Source organism: Epinephelus fuscoguttatus, linkage group LG13, assembly GCF_011397635.1.
Source record: "Epinephelus fuscoguttatus linkage group LG13, E.fuscoguttatus.final_Chr_v1".
NCBI lineage: Eukaryota > Metazoa > Chordata > Actinopteri > Perciformes > Serranidae > Epinephelus > Epinephelus fuscoguttatus.
Window position 1 is genome coordinate 29,086,423 of NC_064764.1, and position 19,617 is coordinate 29,106,039.

The following is a 19,617-nucleotide window of genomic DNA, read 5'->3' on the forward strand; positions in this document are numbered from 1 at the left end:
TATGTTTCTATTAATATGCATACATTTAAATGTGACGTTCACACTACACAGCATTTCATAACATGTGTCTCCTCATGTGAGGCATGATTTAAGCTGCAGTTTTAAAAGGTCAGTGCTATTTTCAGTGTGTGTGTGTGTGTGTGTGTGTGTACTCCTGTGTTGGTAAGCACCTGTTTAAGCACAGCTTTATGACTTTCTTTAAAATATGATGGAGGGTACACAGGTCAGAGGAACAAAGTATGGAGGGGTGGGGATCACCAGAGGCACCCAAAGTGCGATATTATCACAATACTGAAGTCCCAATACAATATTATTGCAATTTGAAACGTTCTGCGATAAATTATATTGCAGTAGATTGTGATTTATTACCTTTTTTTTTTAATGTCCCCAAAGGAAAACTTTGTCAGCATCTAGTCTAGGCATCTCTCAGTTCAATCATTTTTATTGCCGCAAAATTTCTACTAGACTGAAAAGCTATGAATTCATTATTCTAGTAGGCTAAAGCTTTTTTTGGATTTGCAATATAAATAATTTCGATGCTTGTATCGTTACAATATGGCCACGCAAACTATTGCAATACTATGCTGTATAATTTTTTTCCCCACCACTAGCTCTCAAGCATGTCCGGCGCTCTGATCTGATCAAATGTATTTCCTTTTTGGTGCCGGTCTTGCAAATCATGACCTCAGTCCCCAAATATTAGTCATGAAAGTCAGGCTCCGGTCATACATACTCAAAGAAGTGTGTTTGAACAGAAAGAAGTTCAGCATAGTTGGAGCATGTGAGTTAGTCAGCAGGACAAAAAAAAAAAATTGTGTTTACTATAATTTAACAGTGTCAGGCTCTTCTGTGAGTTTCGTGGCAGACAGAGATGCACATGGTATGTTGAACAACCTGTTCGGTTTTTACACAGGTGTGCCTTCAGGAGGGAGCGAGGTGAGGCAGAGCACGGCTCATCCACTGTGACACCTGCTCCGTGGCTAAACAGCAATTGCTGTGCAAGCACAAAGAAAAGTGCTTTAGTAGCAATACCTGCAGCTTGTTAAACTCGAAGTACATAAGGGAGGCAACCAACAGCAAATATGTCCCTTTAGGTGGGAATAATGCAAAGTTATGTCATGCAGTTGTGAGCTTTTTGAAAATGTTGCATACCAGCGATGCTTCTGTTTCTCTCTGCAACTCTGTGTCACGTAGTTTTGCAATGAAGCTCAGCTGAATGGATGTTCCTTTGAGATGTTGCCACAGCGTCTGGGGACATTTTTCCCATGATCCACCCAAGACTCTGTCAGTCATTCTTCAGGAAACACTGACAATGGTGTCGAAACCACAGAAACACACACAGAGGCAGATATACTGTGCTGCACACTGGAGTATGAACTCTAAATAAACAAATCTGCCTGCCTTTTATCAAGACACACCCTCTCACCACAGCAGAGGATATGCTGCCCTGAGATACGACGGTATGACTCACTAAATGTCTCAATCAGTGTCATAAATGTAGAGGCGATTCTTTTATGGGCCTGTGCGTTATCAGTTTCCCTCTTGCATAACCTTTTCCCATGAAATAAAACGGGCGGGAAATGACACCCACATTATATTTTGAAATATCTCAGCTCCACTGTGCCGTTGGAGCTGAGTAGCTCAACTCTGCCACCGTGCCTGCCTGTGTGCGGGGGTTTGGTGAGAGGGGGGCTCACTGTCTATTTTTAGGACCTGAGGGTCACATTGACAAGCAGGATTGATTGGAATGGTATCAGGACTCAGATGAAGTGCTTTTAATAGTGTGTTGTCTCCTCCCAGTACATTCTCACCCCTGCATGGGGTCGCGAGAGTACACCTGTGTGTGTTTGTGTGTCACAGCTTGAGTGTAGTTTGCGGTGAGGTTGTAATCTTGTCACTTCATTCAGAGGAAAACACTTGCTCAAAAGTTAAGATGAACCTGCAGCTGCTCCAGCTGAAGTGCATTGTGCATGAGTCAGTGCTGATGATTTGTACAAAGGGAATTCCTTCCTCAAATTGATTTCTGAGTCCCTTTTCTTCTTAAATACAGCATGAAGAGATGTTTTGTAGTTTGTGGGATTAATAATGTGGTTCCCTAGCTGCAGTATTTATAACTCAAACAGACAGAGATGACACACAGAGAGCAACATGAGGAGATAATCCCAAACAAGGCTGTAGAGTAGCAGCCAAAGGTTTTATTTCACTGTTGCTTATCAGAGACTATAGGCAAATGAGCTACAGCACAGACACAGAGAGAAAATTGTCTCTATCAGCTGTCTCTGCCCCTGGTGTGCGTCCAACCTCCACTCCCTTAAACCCAGTCTGACAGGTGCTTTGCTCAGCTTCCCTGTTTCAGCAGCAGTAAGGCTGGTATCCTGTTTGTGCTGTAAGTTTCATTTCACCCATTGGCAAAACTCTTCACTGATTCATAAAGCGATCAGCTGCATTTCATTGTTCTTCTCTTTTCTACATTTTAATGTTTCAGTTTATTTTATTTGTATCATTTTTGTTGAAATTTAAAGGAACTCTATTTGACATTTACAGCATCAGTAAAGCAGGAAACAACTTTTTCCTATGTAATGGTATCCTGAGCGGAGAATGAAGTCACTCTCCATCTGTGGGTGTTGTAATAGAAGCTTCTGTATTTTCTGTTGTGGTAGACGGTCAGGCCGAGCATACATGCAAGTGCATGTCAGTCCCTGTGTGTGTATCCCTCTGGTTAGCTAATCAGCAGTACTCTGCACTGCTCTTATACGGCTGTTACCGCTGATCATGCTGTCCCAAACCATGGTTTCACTGCAAAAGTGTAGCGCTCACCCTCTGGTTCCCCCCAGGTTAGCACCATTAGCTCTGCCAGCACTGTTGCTGTTGTTAGCACTGTTTGTGCTGTTGTATGGCATGACTCAGGTTAAACCCACTGTAAAACATGAACAAATACATACAGAGAATGAATGCTATAGAACTTTTTTTTAATCATCTAGTTTGACATTTTGGTAATGACTTATGTTACACTTTTTCCAGGAATCATTTCTTCTTCGCTGCTCGGAAACAGTGGTTGCTTCTGTTTAAGTGCGGCAAAGAACTGATTCCAATTTTGAAACTACGTAGAGTTTAATGGGGGGGTTCGTACCCAAGGGTGGGGGAGCCCTTCTGTGCAACATTTGCATGTTCTCCCCACGTCAGCGTTGGTGTTCTCCAGCTACTCCAGCTTCCTCCCACAGTCCAAAGACATGCAGGTTAACTGGTGACTCTAAATTGTCCGTACGTGTGAATGTGCGTGTGAATGGTTGTCTGTCTCTATGTGTCAGTCCTGTGGAAGTCTGGTGACCTGTCCAGGGTGTACCCTGCCTCTTGACTAATGTCAACTGGGATAGGCTCCAGCCCCCTGCGACCCCCAACAGAAAAACGGCTATGGAAAATGAATGAATAAATCAGGTGGTATCAGATCGGTACATGGACTTGGGCAGTTTTGAAGGCATTTCAGATGCTGGTATTGGTATTGGTATTGGAACAACTCAGTATACTGCTCCTTTTAAAGTCTTACAAAATTATAGGTACATACAGAGTATAACTTTAACTTCTGTGTGCGCGCTAGTTTCCTTAGTTTTGTATCTACACTAAAGCTGCACTGCTGAGTTGATTAATCGATTACCTGATTGAAAGAAATGTAAATGTCAGCCATTTTCATAACTGATTAATCATTTCAGTCATTTATCAAGCAAAAATGCTGTAAAAACATTTCCTGACTTCAGCTTCTTAGATGTCAGGATGTGTTGCTTGTCTCTATTTTGTTATATTTCTACTGTTGCTCGGGCTAAACGACGCTTAAAGATGTCACTGTGGAATCCTTTTGACTATTTTGTGACATCTCAAAGACCAAACAATTAACAGTTTAATTAATAGAACAACCAGCAGATTATTAGTTGCGGTCCTAATCTGCTCTAACCTGGACACAACAGTAAAGATGGATTCATCTGTAGAAACCCCTCACTGACTGAAATCAATTAGTCTTATTGATCTGAAATAATGCTCAAGTTCACACATTGATACTCTGTGCTGTAAATATAGTTATTAGCACTGCAGATACCTTTCTTTTGGCATGAAGCTGGAGTCAGATATTAACTAAAGCAAGGTGTGCTGAGAACACAGTTTAATCCATACAAGTCTGTGTTGTCACGACAGCCATAAAATATTATTGGTTGTCTGTTTTGACCTTTGAGCTTTGCAGTTGTTGTAGTACTGGCCTCACCACCATCTGGAGTGCATGTTGCTCTATTGCCTCGTGTTGTGAAACCTACCCTCTGATAAAAACCATTTATCAGCTACAAACACATTCAATATCAAAATTCGTCATATAACATGACAAACTGTTTTAACAGAGACTGATAAGAGACTGTGTGAAGCTGGGTGAGGTATGTGTTCTTAAAGATTCCTCGCATGATCCACGTGTTGTTGAACTATAACCAAGTGCAAACACCCAGAGGTGTAGCACTGACCGTCTGATTCATCACCGGAGGCTATGATTCACCAGCTACTTTAAAACCAACTCTGTCAGTTTCTAACAGCTGCCCAGGAAATGAAGCCTTGGAGCGTGCTGCACATGAATCATGGCATCTCTAAGTGCGCAGGCACTTCCTTTAGACCCTTCGCTGCCATTTGGAAATTCAGCGGCGTGGAGTCAAGGCTGGACTGGGACCACAACTCTTGAGCTGACATAAAGGAAAAGGCTTGTACATGCAGGGATTTCCCTTATGGCACTAAATGTCAGCTGATTACCGAACACTTGACCTCTCAATGTTTTAACAAGTGCCATTTGTCATAGAAATACTTAAACAGGATACCTTGGCCTTAGAAGGTGGAAATTGCAGCGTGTGCAGCGTGTCATTATACTGAAACATTATACACTGTGCTGTTCGACTGTAGCTGCCGAAAGACTCTCATCTTATTCAGCTTATTTCAGTGTGTGAGCTGCATGAACCTGAGGTTTATCCCCTGCTACATGTCATAGCAAATTCAAGAGGAACTGCAGCTTAGCTTATCTTATCTTATCTTATCTTATCTTATCTTATCTGATCTTATCTTATATATTGGAGATATTGGAGAACTCAAATGCCTCGGACAACAAGCTGTGTTGGAAAGTAATTAAACACATTTATTCAAGCACGGTATTTAAATGTTAACAATCACATGATCTAAGATGTATATAATATTTAAGATCATCACCTAACAGGGGACTGCGCATTGTTACAACAGCCCAAAAATTTTAAATCCTTGTTTGTCCGAAAAATGTTCTCCTTCGCCAAGTCTCATTTCTACGAAAATACACACTCCCTGCAGTTAGATACTACAATTGCCAGAGTAAAAAATTTGCATTGTTTGTTTCTGTAAACCACAGATACACTTGTCAACAATGCTGTGGCAAATGTGTAGTGAGGTTTGGGCAAAAAAAACACTTGGCTATTGTTAGGAAAGATCATGTTTTGGATTAAAACACCCTGGTTTAGTGGCACAAAAGTTGCTAGAGAAGCAGGGGTGGGTGGGTAAGAACACCGAGGATTGGTATCTCAGACGCTGATGGGAAACTGGAACTAACTGCAGGGAGTGTGTCTTTTGAGACGTCAGAGCAAGGGGTGTTTGTTTTTGGATAACTAGCTTTCCAAGAAGTGGGCTTTTGGTCCAATGGGACATTTTGCGGACTAATGGGGCTTCGGAATATTGGGCTGTTGAAACAATGGCATCGCTCCCGCTAACGTACCTTTCTGCATTATGAGCATGTCTATTTTTTATATTTAAAGCAGCTTCAATTGATATTTTTGTCTTAGTAATGTATTGAATGACAATGTTAAACCAGCTAAACCCACAATTATCAGCTGAATCTGCAGCTTTATAGAGCTTTGTAGCTTCAGCTCATTGTTCAGCTGTCTGGCCCACAACTTCACTGTTTTGGTTCACTCTCACTGCCATCATAGCAGCAGGAAGCTGTCTTGATTCTTATGTTTTGTTTTGTTTTTAAAAAAAAAACCTGTACACGACCTGCTCATTACCCAACCCCAGACAGACAAAGTTAGCGACTTGCTGAGAGCAAAAAGAGAGTGAATATTGGACTGAAATTCATCAGGTGGACACAAACACAACTCCAGTAACTGCTGGACATGTACATAAGCAACTGTTTGCAAACAGCATCACCATATTAACACAGACGGTGATAATAAGCCTTTGCCAAACCATTGCCTACACCCTCTCTTAACCCACTTTCACTCTGTCTCCGTGTTCATGCGGAGGGTCTGCCACATTGAGTACCGTCCCAAGCCAACTAGTTAGGGGTAGAAGTGAGTTATAAAACCCTCCGACAGCAAGCTTGCATCAATGCTGACTTACTGACCTTTTGATCGTCATTGAACGTGCTCCGTACAAATAAAGTTCTGCACAACTGCCCTTACAAACGTAAACTTCTCAAACTAAAATAGACAGTTATAGGCCTATTGTCATACAGACCTTGTATAAAGGATAAATTATATCCTTCTCTAGTCTCTAGAAAACAGTCGTGTTCATTTGATTGTAATGTTGTATATTTACAAGAACTGTAACAAAAACTAAGCACTTTATCAACATCAGAGTGAAACAGAGAGTGAAGAAGTTTGTCCTGAAGTTTTCAGCTTTGTTAATCTCCTACACCTTGATGAAGGGTGCTTTATTCAGTTGTGAAGGTGACTACAAACAGTGTTACGCTCCACAACAGAGTGGGAGTGGATAGGGTCTGGTTTTGGAAAGGCACGATATGTTCAGCTGCCCCCAAGTGGCCAAAAAGTAGTTATCGCAGTACTAACAGTACTTCTGTACTTTTACTTGAGTGCATTTTAATCAGGACTTTACACTGTTGTGCTACTATGTTTGATGAAGTAAAGACCATCAGGCTTTGAGTCCAGCTTTTGTTCTGTGACCTCCAGTGAGTGACAGAACAGATCCCCCGCTGAGAGGAGTCCAAAGTCTCCCTTGTAACCGCCGTTTGATTAAGCAAATTATTGACAAGAGTTGACTGCTGTCCAAACCGGGAAAAAAAGGAAACTGCACCGGATCGGCAGGTACATCAAAATACATTGCCCTTTGTGGAATGTCAATGACCCTTTCTAAACAACAGATAAAGAGGAGTGGTTGTGTGTGTGTGTGTGTGTGTGTGTGTGTGAGTGTGATTAAACAATTTGGATTATGCAATGGCATCTCTGGCTCCAGATCAAACCAAATGTTTGAACTACCTGAAGGAATGTGCCGTTTCCCACACAAATTTGGAGTGACTACACAGCCTGTTATCAGAATTTATTCAACACCAACATATACTGTACCTCGTGCCTTTACTGTGCTGTTATTTATGGAGTTAAAACGTCACTGTGACAAAGTCTAAATGCTCCGCAGTGAGGTGCATGATGCAAAGAAGACAAAGTGCCCTGTGTGTTAGTATTTCGGGTGTGGTTCACTGAGCTGGCACTGCGTGTTCTGGTTTCATGGTTTAATATATGGCACTGCCGTCACTTCTTGTTGCAGTGTTGTGTGAACTGTGGGCAGATTGTGAAACCAAAGGAGCAATGATGGTGAAAGGCCATTAAAGTTTCTACACCGTGGCCGTGGCCCTGGCTGTAAAAGGCCAACACAAGGGTTATATTTGTGCTCCGTAGTTGACTCGGAGAGAGAAATGCCAGCCTCACCCCTCGCTCACAGAGGCGACAGTGTCTCCGATAAGTACGCCACAATGATGCCCGACACTGTCTCACCCACAGCTGATTCCTCTATTCAGACTTTCCTTGTGTGTTTTTCAGGACTCCTGATGCATGGGAGCGCCTGGGTGTGTCTTTAATTCCACAGTATTTCATTAGAATGAGAGAACATAGATGAAGGATGTCATGTGGTGTTGTTGAATGCTGCAGAGCAAGTGATCTTCAGTGCAGAGGTATGCTTCTGATCACACATGCACACCCATTAACTCAACGCTGTGACTCTGGGTTTGTTTGTCTTGTGGATGTTATTGTCTCAAAGAAGCAGAGCTGCCTTGATCTTGTGTGTGGCTGTACGTGGATTTAGATGCATCCTGTGGTCTCACTTTGGTCCATGTACTGATTTCACCTGTAGATTTTTTTGTCATGCCAGAGATCTAAACACAGTTTTGGCTTGGTTGCAGTGCAGGGAGGATTGGCTGAATTGGAGAGATCATTTACTTTGGCTCATTTCAAGAAGTTATTTGTCTAGCATTTGAATAGTGGCTTATGTTTCTTCAGTTGTATGTGTTTCTTTTGGAGTCTGGTTTGTGTTGGCAGGACATGGCCTTCTACTCCTTCAGGTCAAATGAAATTAATAGTGTGTTACTGCACGATAACGTCACGCAATGCTGGCACAGTTTGACATGATAGAACTCAGTCAGGTTGATAAACAGTATCAATTAGAAGCCTGTTCTTTATCAAGTTATTATATAAATTACAGTGGTGATTAGTCCAGGCTTAGGATGATATGAAAGTTTAATATCCTGGCCACAAGTGCATGGTTTTGTTTCAACAATGGGGGGCACATATGTCCACCTGTGCATTGTATGGCTGGTGATTGTTGTGCATAAAGCGAGTGACTTACTTGTAGAAGTTATAGCATCTTGTATCTTTGCATTCCCTTGGAGCATAAAAGAAGAAGAATGTCTCTCACCCTTTGACCTCGCCAAGAGAGTGGCGATGTGACAGTCTGTGTAAGCACGCAGAGGTTGAGGCTTACGGCTGAAATGGCTGGCTGGGGGGAAATGATGAGGGCGTCCTGTTAATTTGTCAAGCTGTAGGGTTTCCTGTGAGAGCTCTGTACTGTATAGCACAAATACATTGTCTGATAGGGGTCGGCCATTTCATGGACCCTGAAGTTTCCTGTTTACTTCCTAAACTAGAATCTGTTCCTGTGCCAGCACCTTGTGAGAAAGCTGAAGATAAAACTTTTTTATTCTTCTGAAAAAAAAAAGCGACTTGTTGCTGCCACATTTTTACCTGTGTTGGGTTATGATGATCTGTTATCAGCCCTGTCTCTTAAAAAATAAGTTAAGGTACATCTAATATGACATAGCAAATACTTTTGGGGGGAAACATAATTTGAGTAAATTTCATTTTTTATTAATATACTGAGGAAATGTTGCAAATTAATGTATCTTGCAAGTCTGCAGTGACTACGGCCTTATTTTTTATTACCTTTTTATTAATATTTAACCGAAATCATGATCTTTCCCTAACCTCAAACAAAGTGCTTTTGCTTCTTATACCCAAGACAGGAGTCTTGATGCACGCTGCATGCCTCCCATCCTCCCCAACCACCTCTTTTCATGGTACATGAATGTAGTATTTCAGTACCTGACAGAATTGTTGTCTTTGAACATAATCCAGGGAACGATTATGTTGCCTCAACGACATAATTAAGACCGCAGTTAAGCAACATAAGTAATTTCTAGGAGACAGGGCTGCAGTTATAAATGCATATACCTCTCCGTTGTGTCTTTATATGGTTGACATAGCTTACCATGCTTCTCTGAGGTTCAGTACCAGTTGTAAAGCTCTGACTCAGTACTGTGAGTTACGCTCTCGGGTAGGATGGCCTGTTCTGGCCACACATTGGCTGTATCATTGGTTTTAAATGTAAGGCAATCCTGGGACTACATATGTGTTCTTATCTTGCAGGAAAGTGTTGGACAGTACTCTTTGTAGAAGAATGTAAATGTAAAGGACTAAAATAAAATAAAATAAAATGATATGAAATGAAATAAAATAATAAAATAAAATAGATACAAAAAATAAAATGAAATTAAAAAATGAAATCAAATAAAATAAGAAAAAATAAAAATAATAGATGAAATAAATAAAATAAAATAGAAATGAATATGTACATTAAAATAAAAATAAAAAATAGAATGTGCATTATGCTACAGTGTTTAACACTAGTACTTAAGATATAAAAATATTAAAGATAAAATATTTATCAGTACTGTGCTGAGGCTGTAAGTGTGAAATGTAACTACAGTATATACATCAACAGAACAAAACAAGAATAGAATAAAAAAAACATAAGAAATATGTACAGTTATGTGCATGATTAAATTTACCTGTAACATAACAAACACACTTAAGAACATCTTACAAAACAACAGTGTCTTGTGTTTGACATGACATATGTTGATTTATAGTTAAATTTAAGCAGAGTGAGGTCTTCAGAGAATTCAGACTGCCTTCACTGCTTGAATGTGTTCAACATTCACAGACACAAATGGCTTCTTTCTCCTCTCAGCACTTTAAAATCAGAAAACCCTATGTGATTTTTTTCCCTGATAAAACTCCTTCATAGAAACTATTCCTAGCCTGTAGTCTTTGTACAGAACTTTCTGTCTCAGATGACGTTCTGTCAGTGATTGTGCTAAATCATATGAGCGCTCAGCTGATTTCACCAGTCCTCAGGCTGTGGAGGAGTCCTGAAAATAACCCGTATATATTTTCCCTTCTGTTCAGATATTACCACCAGCTATAAATAAGCATTACGGGAAGCGGTGTGGTGGTAGTTTTGGTATACAGCTCCTTTTTTTCTGGATCTGGCTACCACTGCTATAATCTTAGACTTTGTGAGTAGGTTCCAAGCCACACAAGAGAGGACTCTTTTTTTCTTTCCTGCAGCCTGTTTTATTGGGCCTATAAATTTGCAATATGCCAAACTGGTAACCGTCCATTTCAGTTTTCATCGTTGGTGAGTTAGCATGTTGGGAGCCCCTGGTGTGAGATGACGCACACTGGTGATAAAGTTGATCTGCTTGCCCTCTGACTGGTTTAACCCTTAACAGTTTGGTGTGTTTTAAAATACAGTCCAGTGTTTTCAATGTAAATTCTTAATCTGACAAGTAAAGACTGCTCTCTGAATGGATATGTCTGCCTGAAATGCAGTGAGGTAGAAATATAAAGTAACAGGAAATGGAAATGCTCAAGTTAAAGGAGTACTTAACCCATAGATGATCATCAGTATATCAATTAGTCACTCTGTGTTACGCTGCCTCCACAGTGAACGGAGAATCCAAAAACGGAGAAAACAGGAAAGCTATATGGAAACATCAGTTTACAAACTCTCACACAACTCATGCAGCATAATCCAAGTCTCATGTATCCAGTCGTATGCTCAGTACTTCTCAAACACATGCATTTTCACTAAAGCCTCACTGTTTAAAACACCGCTGCATGCACATACAGGTTGCTCGCCTGCACTGTTTGTGCAGAGGTGTTTTAAATAGTAACGTTTTAGTGAAAATGCATGTGTTTGAGAAGTACTGAGAATTTTATTGGACAAATGAGACTTGGATAATGCTGCATCAGTTTTGTAAGAGCGTGTTAACAGATGTTTTGAATAGCTTTCCTGTTGTTTAACGCCACCCCCAATAAATTTAATTCATCAAGAATTTTTCTCTGATTTTTGGATTCTTCTTTCACCGTAGAGGCATGAAAGAAAAACAAAGCTTTCTTGACTGATTCAGTGTAACTCAGGGTGAGTAATCTGTATACACATGCTCATTTAGGGGGCTAAGCATTCCTTTAAGTACAAATACCTCAAATTTGTTAAAGATAAAGATAAAGTTTCGATTGTTTCTTGAGAGTGAAGACTAGAGAGTGACTCAAGTTACTCTTTGTGCCAACCTTGAAGAGCGCCTGTTTCTTTTACAACTAACTACACAGAGCCGTAACCCAGTGAAGCACTCCCTATTTTGTTTCCTCATTACCTCAAATTTGTACTTAAAGGGGAACTGCACCCATTTTCAAAATTTCTACGTTACTCCTATGGTCTAAGACGGTCTATAAGTATTAGTAAACGTGAAAAACTCTCCAAAATGCAAAAATTAGAGTGCTAAAACTCATGTACATTTTCTTTTTCAGAAGTACGAACACTACAATAGAATGAAGCTCATTTGGGTATAAACAAAGAAGACAAACATCCCGTGGCTCCCATTCATTGTCTGTGGTGCAGCTGCAGGCTTTATACCCTCTGACATCACAAGTTTGAGACTTACTTATCTGGTTTCTGGCTTTGAGAGAGAGCAGCTCATGTTCACAAATATTGATTGAACTTTCAGCGGGAGTTCCTAATTTAAGTGGTGTTTTCCTTGAAGTACAGTATTTGTACCAGTGAATGCTAATGTCTTTCCCCTTCTAACTAGCAGCCCTGTGTTTGATTACACATCCTTGCTTTTACGTCTTCCCCTTAAACTAAGTAACCTGTAGCAACCTGAACACGCTTGACAGGCATTCATCTCGGGTGTGAACCGCAGCAGCAGCAGGTGCATTGCTTACACTGCATGCTGGGAAGGGGCCTGAAGAAATCCAAGTGCTCCTGGGTAGAAAGGCATGTGTGACTATTGTATTACCACATGATATCAGGAATGTGTAGCATGCACGGAGGATGTGAAGCAGACTGTATATCTTTGCCCTGTCATCATTATGGCTTCTGCATGTACTGTAGCTGATTATAACTGTTTATTGACTTATCTAAATAGACACCGCAGTCAGCTTATGTGACAGGTACACAGTGTACGTGAGAAAAGGGAAATATCAGGCTTGCACGTTGACACTGTGAGTTTTGTTTGGTTTCACAGGATTAAGAAGAGCTGACGTTGTCTTGTGAAAGTGATTCACTAGCTGCCAGGTCAATTGTCAAACCCCAGAAATATGACTGAAATTCTGTATGACCTGGGGAGCGTGTGTGGAGCTCTGTTGCTCCAACAGTAGAGCCGTGTTTGGTAAATCATTGTTATTAGTTTTATCATTATTTGAAATCAGAAACAAAAGCCTTCTTGTGCCTCTTAACTTTAACTAGATGTTTTTACAGCTGCTTGATTGTGTGATTAGTGCAAAAATAGAACCGCGCAGACGTAAAACACTTTATTTTACGGCTCACAATTATTTTTCCAGAAATGTGTGTTTGTTTTCCCCTCAGCCTTTGTGTTGTTGTGTGAGAGTGAGTGAAGGGCTGGCAGTAGTCTGGATTGTGCTCTCACTTTCCAGCTCTTTCACTGCCCAACACAGAGACCCAACAAGCATGCCCTCTGTTCTTTTATTGTCATTTTCTCTCACACATACACCTCTGTTTTCTGCTCTTTCTCTCGCAGGCATCAAGAGACCAACAGGAGGCTGAAAAATGTGAGTGGAAACATATAGCAAAGTTTTGTTTTTTCCTGAGAGCTTGATTTATTGACCTGTCATTCAGCAGCAATAAAACACAAAACATAATTTAGCTTCACTCCTGTTCAAGTGTCACTGGGGAATTGAATCCCTTAAAGGGGAACACATCAAAGTCTGTCTACAGGCACTGGCTGGTTAAATTCCTTCGACTGATGTCACTTGAGTCAGAGTTGGTTGGGGTTGGGGTACCATTTTGAAAATGGAAAACAATCTGTGTTCTTCCCAGACCTCTGTAGCCCACTGCTAAATGCAGCTCGAAGCTACGTTAGCATTTCCAACCACACTATTGGGGGTCGAGTTGCATTGTGGGTAATGTTTTGACCAGGGAAAAGCATGCTTGGAGTAAAGAATACGATGTCTCTGATTTCACTGCATTTATTTTGAGTCAGTCAATGCTAAATCTGTAGAATACTCCTTTAATTTTGTACCTTAATAGTCCTTTTAAACATTTTGTACGTTTGCTAAGATGACATTTAATGTGATATGTGATGGTAACATTAAATTTCGTTCCCTTTTTTGGGGCAGTATTTTGGGGGGCATTTATGTGACAAGAAATAAAGGGAGAGCAACCCATTCTCATCCTCAGACCATCAAATACTGATGCTTTGTCACACCCCTCAGCGTGCGATAGCAACGTTCAGGGCACCCTTTAGCTTATTTATGTGACGCACAGCTAAAACACACTGTAACACATTGTTAATGATGTGAAACACTCACTGCAGAGCAACAAAACTACTACGTGTTTAGGTGTAGGAGAAGGATCATGTTTTGGGTTACAAAAAGTATGTTTGTTGCATAACAAAGTGTGATGTAATATGTCATGTGAGTGATGTCAGAGGGCAAAGACTGTATGCAAATTATGTTATGTTATGTCAAAACAACACTGACTTTTGGTTTCAAATGGGACACAAACTGCAGTCTCCTGGGTGAAAGTTCTGTTTGGTTTGACCTGTCTGCATCTCTCCCGCCCTGCATGGACTTTCTTGCTCTCTATACTACATCACTTGCTCTCCGCGTCAAGTATTGACACGGTTGGGTTTACATTGGGAGTTAATTGAAAGCCTGGTGTGTCACATAAACACGCTTTTGTGTGTGTTTAAGTGTGCATTTGGTGCCGATATCGCACGCTGAGGGGCGTGACAAAGCATTTGATGACCTGGGAATGAGAGATGGAGGATTATTTATTCATAGATCTTCAAAATACACTGAATACGAGGGATAATGTTAAAATGACAACACTTAAAGTTGGAGTTGCAGTCCGAGCCTGGATGTTTTTTAGGCGCACACAATAGACAGCTAGTAGAACGTGATGAGATATTCACTGAAGTTGACAAAAAGTTTAGTAGATAAGAATGGCTGACTGAAACTTTACTTCCAAAATGGCCCCAAGATGTTAAGAGTCAGACGCTAAACATGTACCATCAAATCAAGTAGTTTATCCTTTCAGTAATTCCAGACTAAATCTAAGATATACTGGATGTCAAGAGCTTGCTAAGTCTAAAAAGCATCCTAAAAGACATTAAAGCAGGAGATGTCAGACTTAAAATTAATCTTTCTGGGATTATGTTTGTCTCATAGATGTAATATTAGTCATCATCTTCATTGTACATTATTTTCCTGCATGTGGCCACTTGACATAAAACCAAAGCGCTGACATGTCAGTTTGAGCCGTATCATGTAATAGGGGACCAGCATCACTGATGTAGTGATGATTGTTTGCTTCACTGCAGCACATTTACCTGATAATGTGCACACAAACAGCAACAGAGTATTCTGGATGAGGCTGGAAACAAGAGCAGGGCAGTGGCTGATATCACCTTGTGTCAGTGTGGCAACTATCACAACAATCCCTCTGCTTTAGCTCTGCACAGAACATCTATCAGCTGGGGGAAAGGTGGAGCTATAATATGTTGTATTCTGTTTAGATGTATTGAATAATTTCCATGTATATGTGTGGTTTATAACAAGCTTTTTATTTCCCTCTCTCCAGGTATTGATCACCATTTACTGGCTGGGTAGAAGAGCTCAGTGTGATCGTTTCTATGATGGACCCTACCTGAATTTCAAGGCATTTGAGGGATTATTGGGCACAGCACTATACAAGGTAAAACTCTCAAAGTGGGTATCTGTGTCGTCATGAAACAAAAGCTTAATTTTCTTGCAGCATGAATGAAATCCTCTTTTACAGCCGCTGCCCAGTACATTTCCATATCCTCCCTGGTATGTAGAATATGTGCAGAAGAATGGCTGCTAAAGGCCGAAGGGGCCTCAGATTGCTGGCCACTAAAACCAAAGTTACCTTAAGTCATAAATGACCTGATCCCTTGACGTGGCTTTTTAATCTCTTACTGCACGGCACACAGCTTGCACGTGAACATAGCTTCTTCTTTCCTTGAAGGTTTCCTCCCCCTCCTGCTCATCCCAGTGTTGAATTTGGCACTTTGCTTTCACATAGATTTATAGGTGGTGGTGTGCAAGGCCACTATAATTCAACTGACTACAGGGATTTTCAGTAATAGCAGTTGGTTGCTACATGTCTTGTACATTGAGCTATGATAATCCAAGTTCAGTGGTGCAGGGTTAGGCTGGGTTTAGTTTGTGCACTTGTATTGTCTGGTAGGATTCAGTGGATTACAGATCTGACAACTGTTTTCTTTTTAAAGGGGCTGACATGTTTTTGCCTGTTTGCAGCCACGCTGGTTAGAGGCTGCAGGGCTTGCATAAGTGTTTACATGCAATAATATATTCTTGATGTAGTAAACAGTCATCAAGGGCGGTGTGGAAGATGTTTGTTTTGACAGAGATGACAGTGAATAGAAAACAATGAGGTTATTTTGTTAAATTACAGCATGCATGAGCCGGTATAGACGGTATAGGAGTGTGTGTTTACAGTCACAGCAAGAATGAGAGGCCAGACAGCGCAGACTTCACACTCTACCTGGGAGATCTTTCACGCACCACACACACAGTGGAGCTAAATATTGTAATTGGCACCCTATTATCTGACTGCGTGTGTGCTTGTGTGTGTGTGTGCATGAAAGGCTCTGCAGGAATCGTCCAGTCAGAAAGGCAGCAACGTCAGAGACAGCGGTTTTGGAGATAGCTGGTACTCGGAACGAGAGGAGCTCTTTCAACTGAGAGGAGGAGGAGGCGGAGGAGGAGGCGGACACCGGAGAGACGACTCCCTGGACAGCTTGGACTCTTTGGGCTCCCGACCCCAGAGCATCTCATCTGACACCACTCTTAAAGGCAGCAGCGAGGGTAGGAAATGTCATTTACATCTATACACAGACATAATCAGACATGTGCTATTCTGACAAAACCTGTTCAACCTTTTTTTTCTTTTAAACCTTTTATAGCTGACTTTATGGCATTTAAAGGAATAGTGTGTAAGATTTTGGGGGATTTAGCGGCATCTAGCGGTGAGGACTGCAGATTGCAACCAGCAGAAACTTCTCGAGGTTAGAATTTGTTCAGTGTTCATCATTTAGAAGTTTTTTACCAGGAGCTGAATTATCTGCAGAAGTTTCCTTCTCTCAAAAACACTTGGACCAGGTGATTAAAATGTAACGACCCTGAATAATGCCGTGTCATGTTACAAATCAGTGCTTCTCCGATGCTGTTTTGCATGTCAGACACAGGCTGCTAGCCTAGCATCTGCTCATGTGTGCTCACCTTTTTTTCCCTGATAGCTTAAGATTCCTGTGTTCAGGAGGTTTTTATCAGAGGATGAATGATCCACAGAGGTCTTTTCCTCTCTAAAATAAATGGCGCAGGTGATTTAAACCACCAAAACACACTGAATAAAGCACTTTTTAAACCATCATTCTTGTTGCAGAGGAGCTGCTAACTACTATAGCCAATGTGAAAACGCAATTGACCCTCTCTAGAGCCAGTGTTTGGTTTGTCCGTTCTGTGCTCTACTGTTGAAACATGGCGGTGCAACATGGTGGACTCTGTAGACAAGGACCTGCTCCCTCTGTAGATGTAAGCTTCAGTTTAATTAGATTTTATTTATAAAGCCCAATATCACAAATTGCAATTTGCTTCAGGGGGATTTACAGCACACAACATCCCTCTGTCCTTGGACCCTCACAGCAGATAAGGAAAAACTCAGCCAAAAAAAAAAACAAACATTAAATGGGGAAAGAAATATAAGAAATGGCTCAATCTAAGGTAACAACCACACAATGAAACAAAATAAAGCATACTTGTTATATCATATTCAATTTCTGCCAATATATCCCCCTAAATCCTGTTTTTCTTTTATTTTTGTGGTTGTTCTTTTGTGTTATTTGAGGCCCTAGCAGTACATTATCATTAAAATTTCTGAGATTTCATCTCTGAATTAATATTTATAATCAAATTCATCTGTTTAGAGCTTCAAATATTTGTGAGCAGGGAAGATATGCTGCATCAGAGCCAGAGAGTTGCCTCCCATTTGTGAAAACAAACACCTATCGCCATCTAGTGGCGTGCTTTGGAAAGTGAATGTTTTCAGTGAAAAGCCCGTAAGGAAGGAGATATTATATATCAGTGCTGAGGGCCCGTCTGTGATTTTGTTTCATAACAAAAGTGCAGTATGCTTTGAGAGGGTGAAGTGCTGGTCAGTGATCTCTGAGCGGTGGTTGCCCCCCCTCCTCCATAGGAGAGGGCAGTGAGACATTCCACAGCCATCCACACCAGCTTGTAAATGAGGAGGCCTCCATTCCCCACCCTGCACCCCTCTGTTACTCCTCCAGAGTCACGCCAGAACACACACTCCTCTCACTCTTAACTCTCACCTCGTTTGTCCTTTTTGCTACTCCATTACCCCTAACAGACCTCCTTGTACTCCTCTCTTTCATTTCTTCTCCCACAAACGTAATTTACACCTCTTTGTCCCCCCTCTTCTCTTCTCCTCTCCCGTCCATGCTCCAGGTTGTTGCAGTGACACTGAGGCAGACTCTGTCTACAGGATGGCTGACAACAAGGACAGTGTCAGTTACCGCCGGTCAGTAACCATCACACCCAAGGCCACTGCCCAGTTTAACCAGTTCCTGCCCACTAAAGACAAACCCTCAGGCTACGTGCCGGCTCCACTGAGGAAGAAACGGGCCGAACGCAATGAGGACAGCAGGCGCAGCTGGGCCAACCCCACATACGCAGAGGAGGAAGGCATACTCACCAGGTACTGTTTATTTGAAGGTGCCATTTCTCATCTCAGCTGATTAGTTTTATTTCTTATGTCTTGAAAGCATCGTAACACAAAGTGATCTAGAAGTGTTTGTATTCAAATCCTTGGTTTGTGCTTCAAATGTCTCCTCTCTCCCATCATGTTGGTGTTTGCGTTGTCTGCAAATGGTCAATGGTGTTGTGTTACATTTGTTGTTGAATGATGACCTCAGCGAAACAGGGCTTTCTCCTGACTGCTATGACAACAGTCGAGCAGCCCAGAGTGCCTCGCCTGCGGCTCATCTTCAGTGGGCCTACGAGTACGAAAGCGGCAGCGACTCGGACGCAGACCGACCGGACCCCGACCTCGTTCTGGATGACCTGGCCAGCAGACGCTTTCACAGCCCCTCCCCGGCTCCTCCCACCAATTTTGCCGTGCCCATCAGTCCCCTGGCAGCGGGAAGGGCGTCTAGGGGTGGCGGTGGCCCCTGGCCTAAGGTCACTATGACTCCCAGTGTTGCCCCTCAACAGACTGTGACCTGCCTCAGGTCAGAGAACACGAAGCGACAGTGTGACTTTGATGTGCCTGCCTGATGAGAGCAAACTAGACCGCTTCTCTTGCCCTCAGTTTGCATGGTTAATTGTAACCATGAGCAACATCCTTGGTTGTAGTATGCTGCCTCTAACCGTGCTCTGAAGTTTGCTGGTTTCTGTTTGAATTGGTTTTGAGATTTTTAGCTGCAGCACGTCCTTTTTTGCGCCTTCTGAATTTTATGAGCTTGGCAACATAACTCCTCGAATCTACTCCCCCCCTCCTTTAAAGTTTGGTTTTGCATTGGTTTGCTAATCCTTGCGTCATTTCATTTGAGGTTGTTGTGCTCGAGGAATGTGCTCCTCTTTGCGTGACTGGCGTGTTGTGCTGCTGCTGAAAAAAATACTTTTTGACACGTGTGATTGGCTGTCTCTCTTGAGCAGCAGCGGCGTCAACAGAAAGGAAATGCAGCCCTGCCAGCAGGGCTCCGTGAGGGTGGACCACCGCCGGCCCGTGTCCACCGACAGCCTGTTCAGGGACATGTACGATGACTCTGAGGATGAGGACGATGAGGTGGGCTATGCTGACCCCATCCAAGATGATCTGTACTCCCGCAAGATGGGCATCAAACCACAGCCTGCTGCCAAAGAATCTTATGACAAGTTCTTACCGAAGTTCTGGACACCTGAAGAGGACGTTCACATACAGAAGATC

The 19,617-nt window shown here is 41.9% G+C and overlaps 1 protein-coding gene across 10 annotated transcripts in view; it reads left to right on the forward strand.

Moving 5' to 3' along the window:
* lmo7a (LIM domain 7a) overlaps positions 1-19,617 on the forward strand; it is a 74,988-nt gene that overhangs the window by 25,533 nt on the left and 29,838 nt on the right. For all 10 annotated transcript variants that reach the window (XM_049593399.1, XM_049593398.1, XM_049593406.1 and 7 more), the window contains 4 exons: positions 13,145-13,175; positions 15,208-15,321; positions 16,259-16,478; positions 18,138-18,387. In XM_049593399.1, the coding sequence (XP_049449356.1) occupies positions 13,145-13,175; positions 15,208-15,321; positions 16,259-16,478; positions 18,138-18,387 (615 nt within the window). The remainder of the gene's footprint in view (positions 1-13,144; positions 13,176-15,207; positions 15,322-16,258; positions 16,479-18,137; positions 18,388-19,617) is intronic.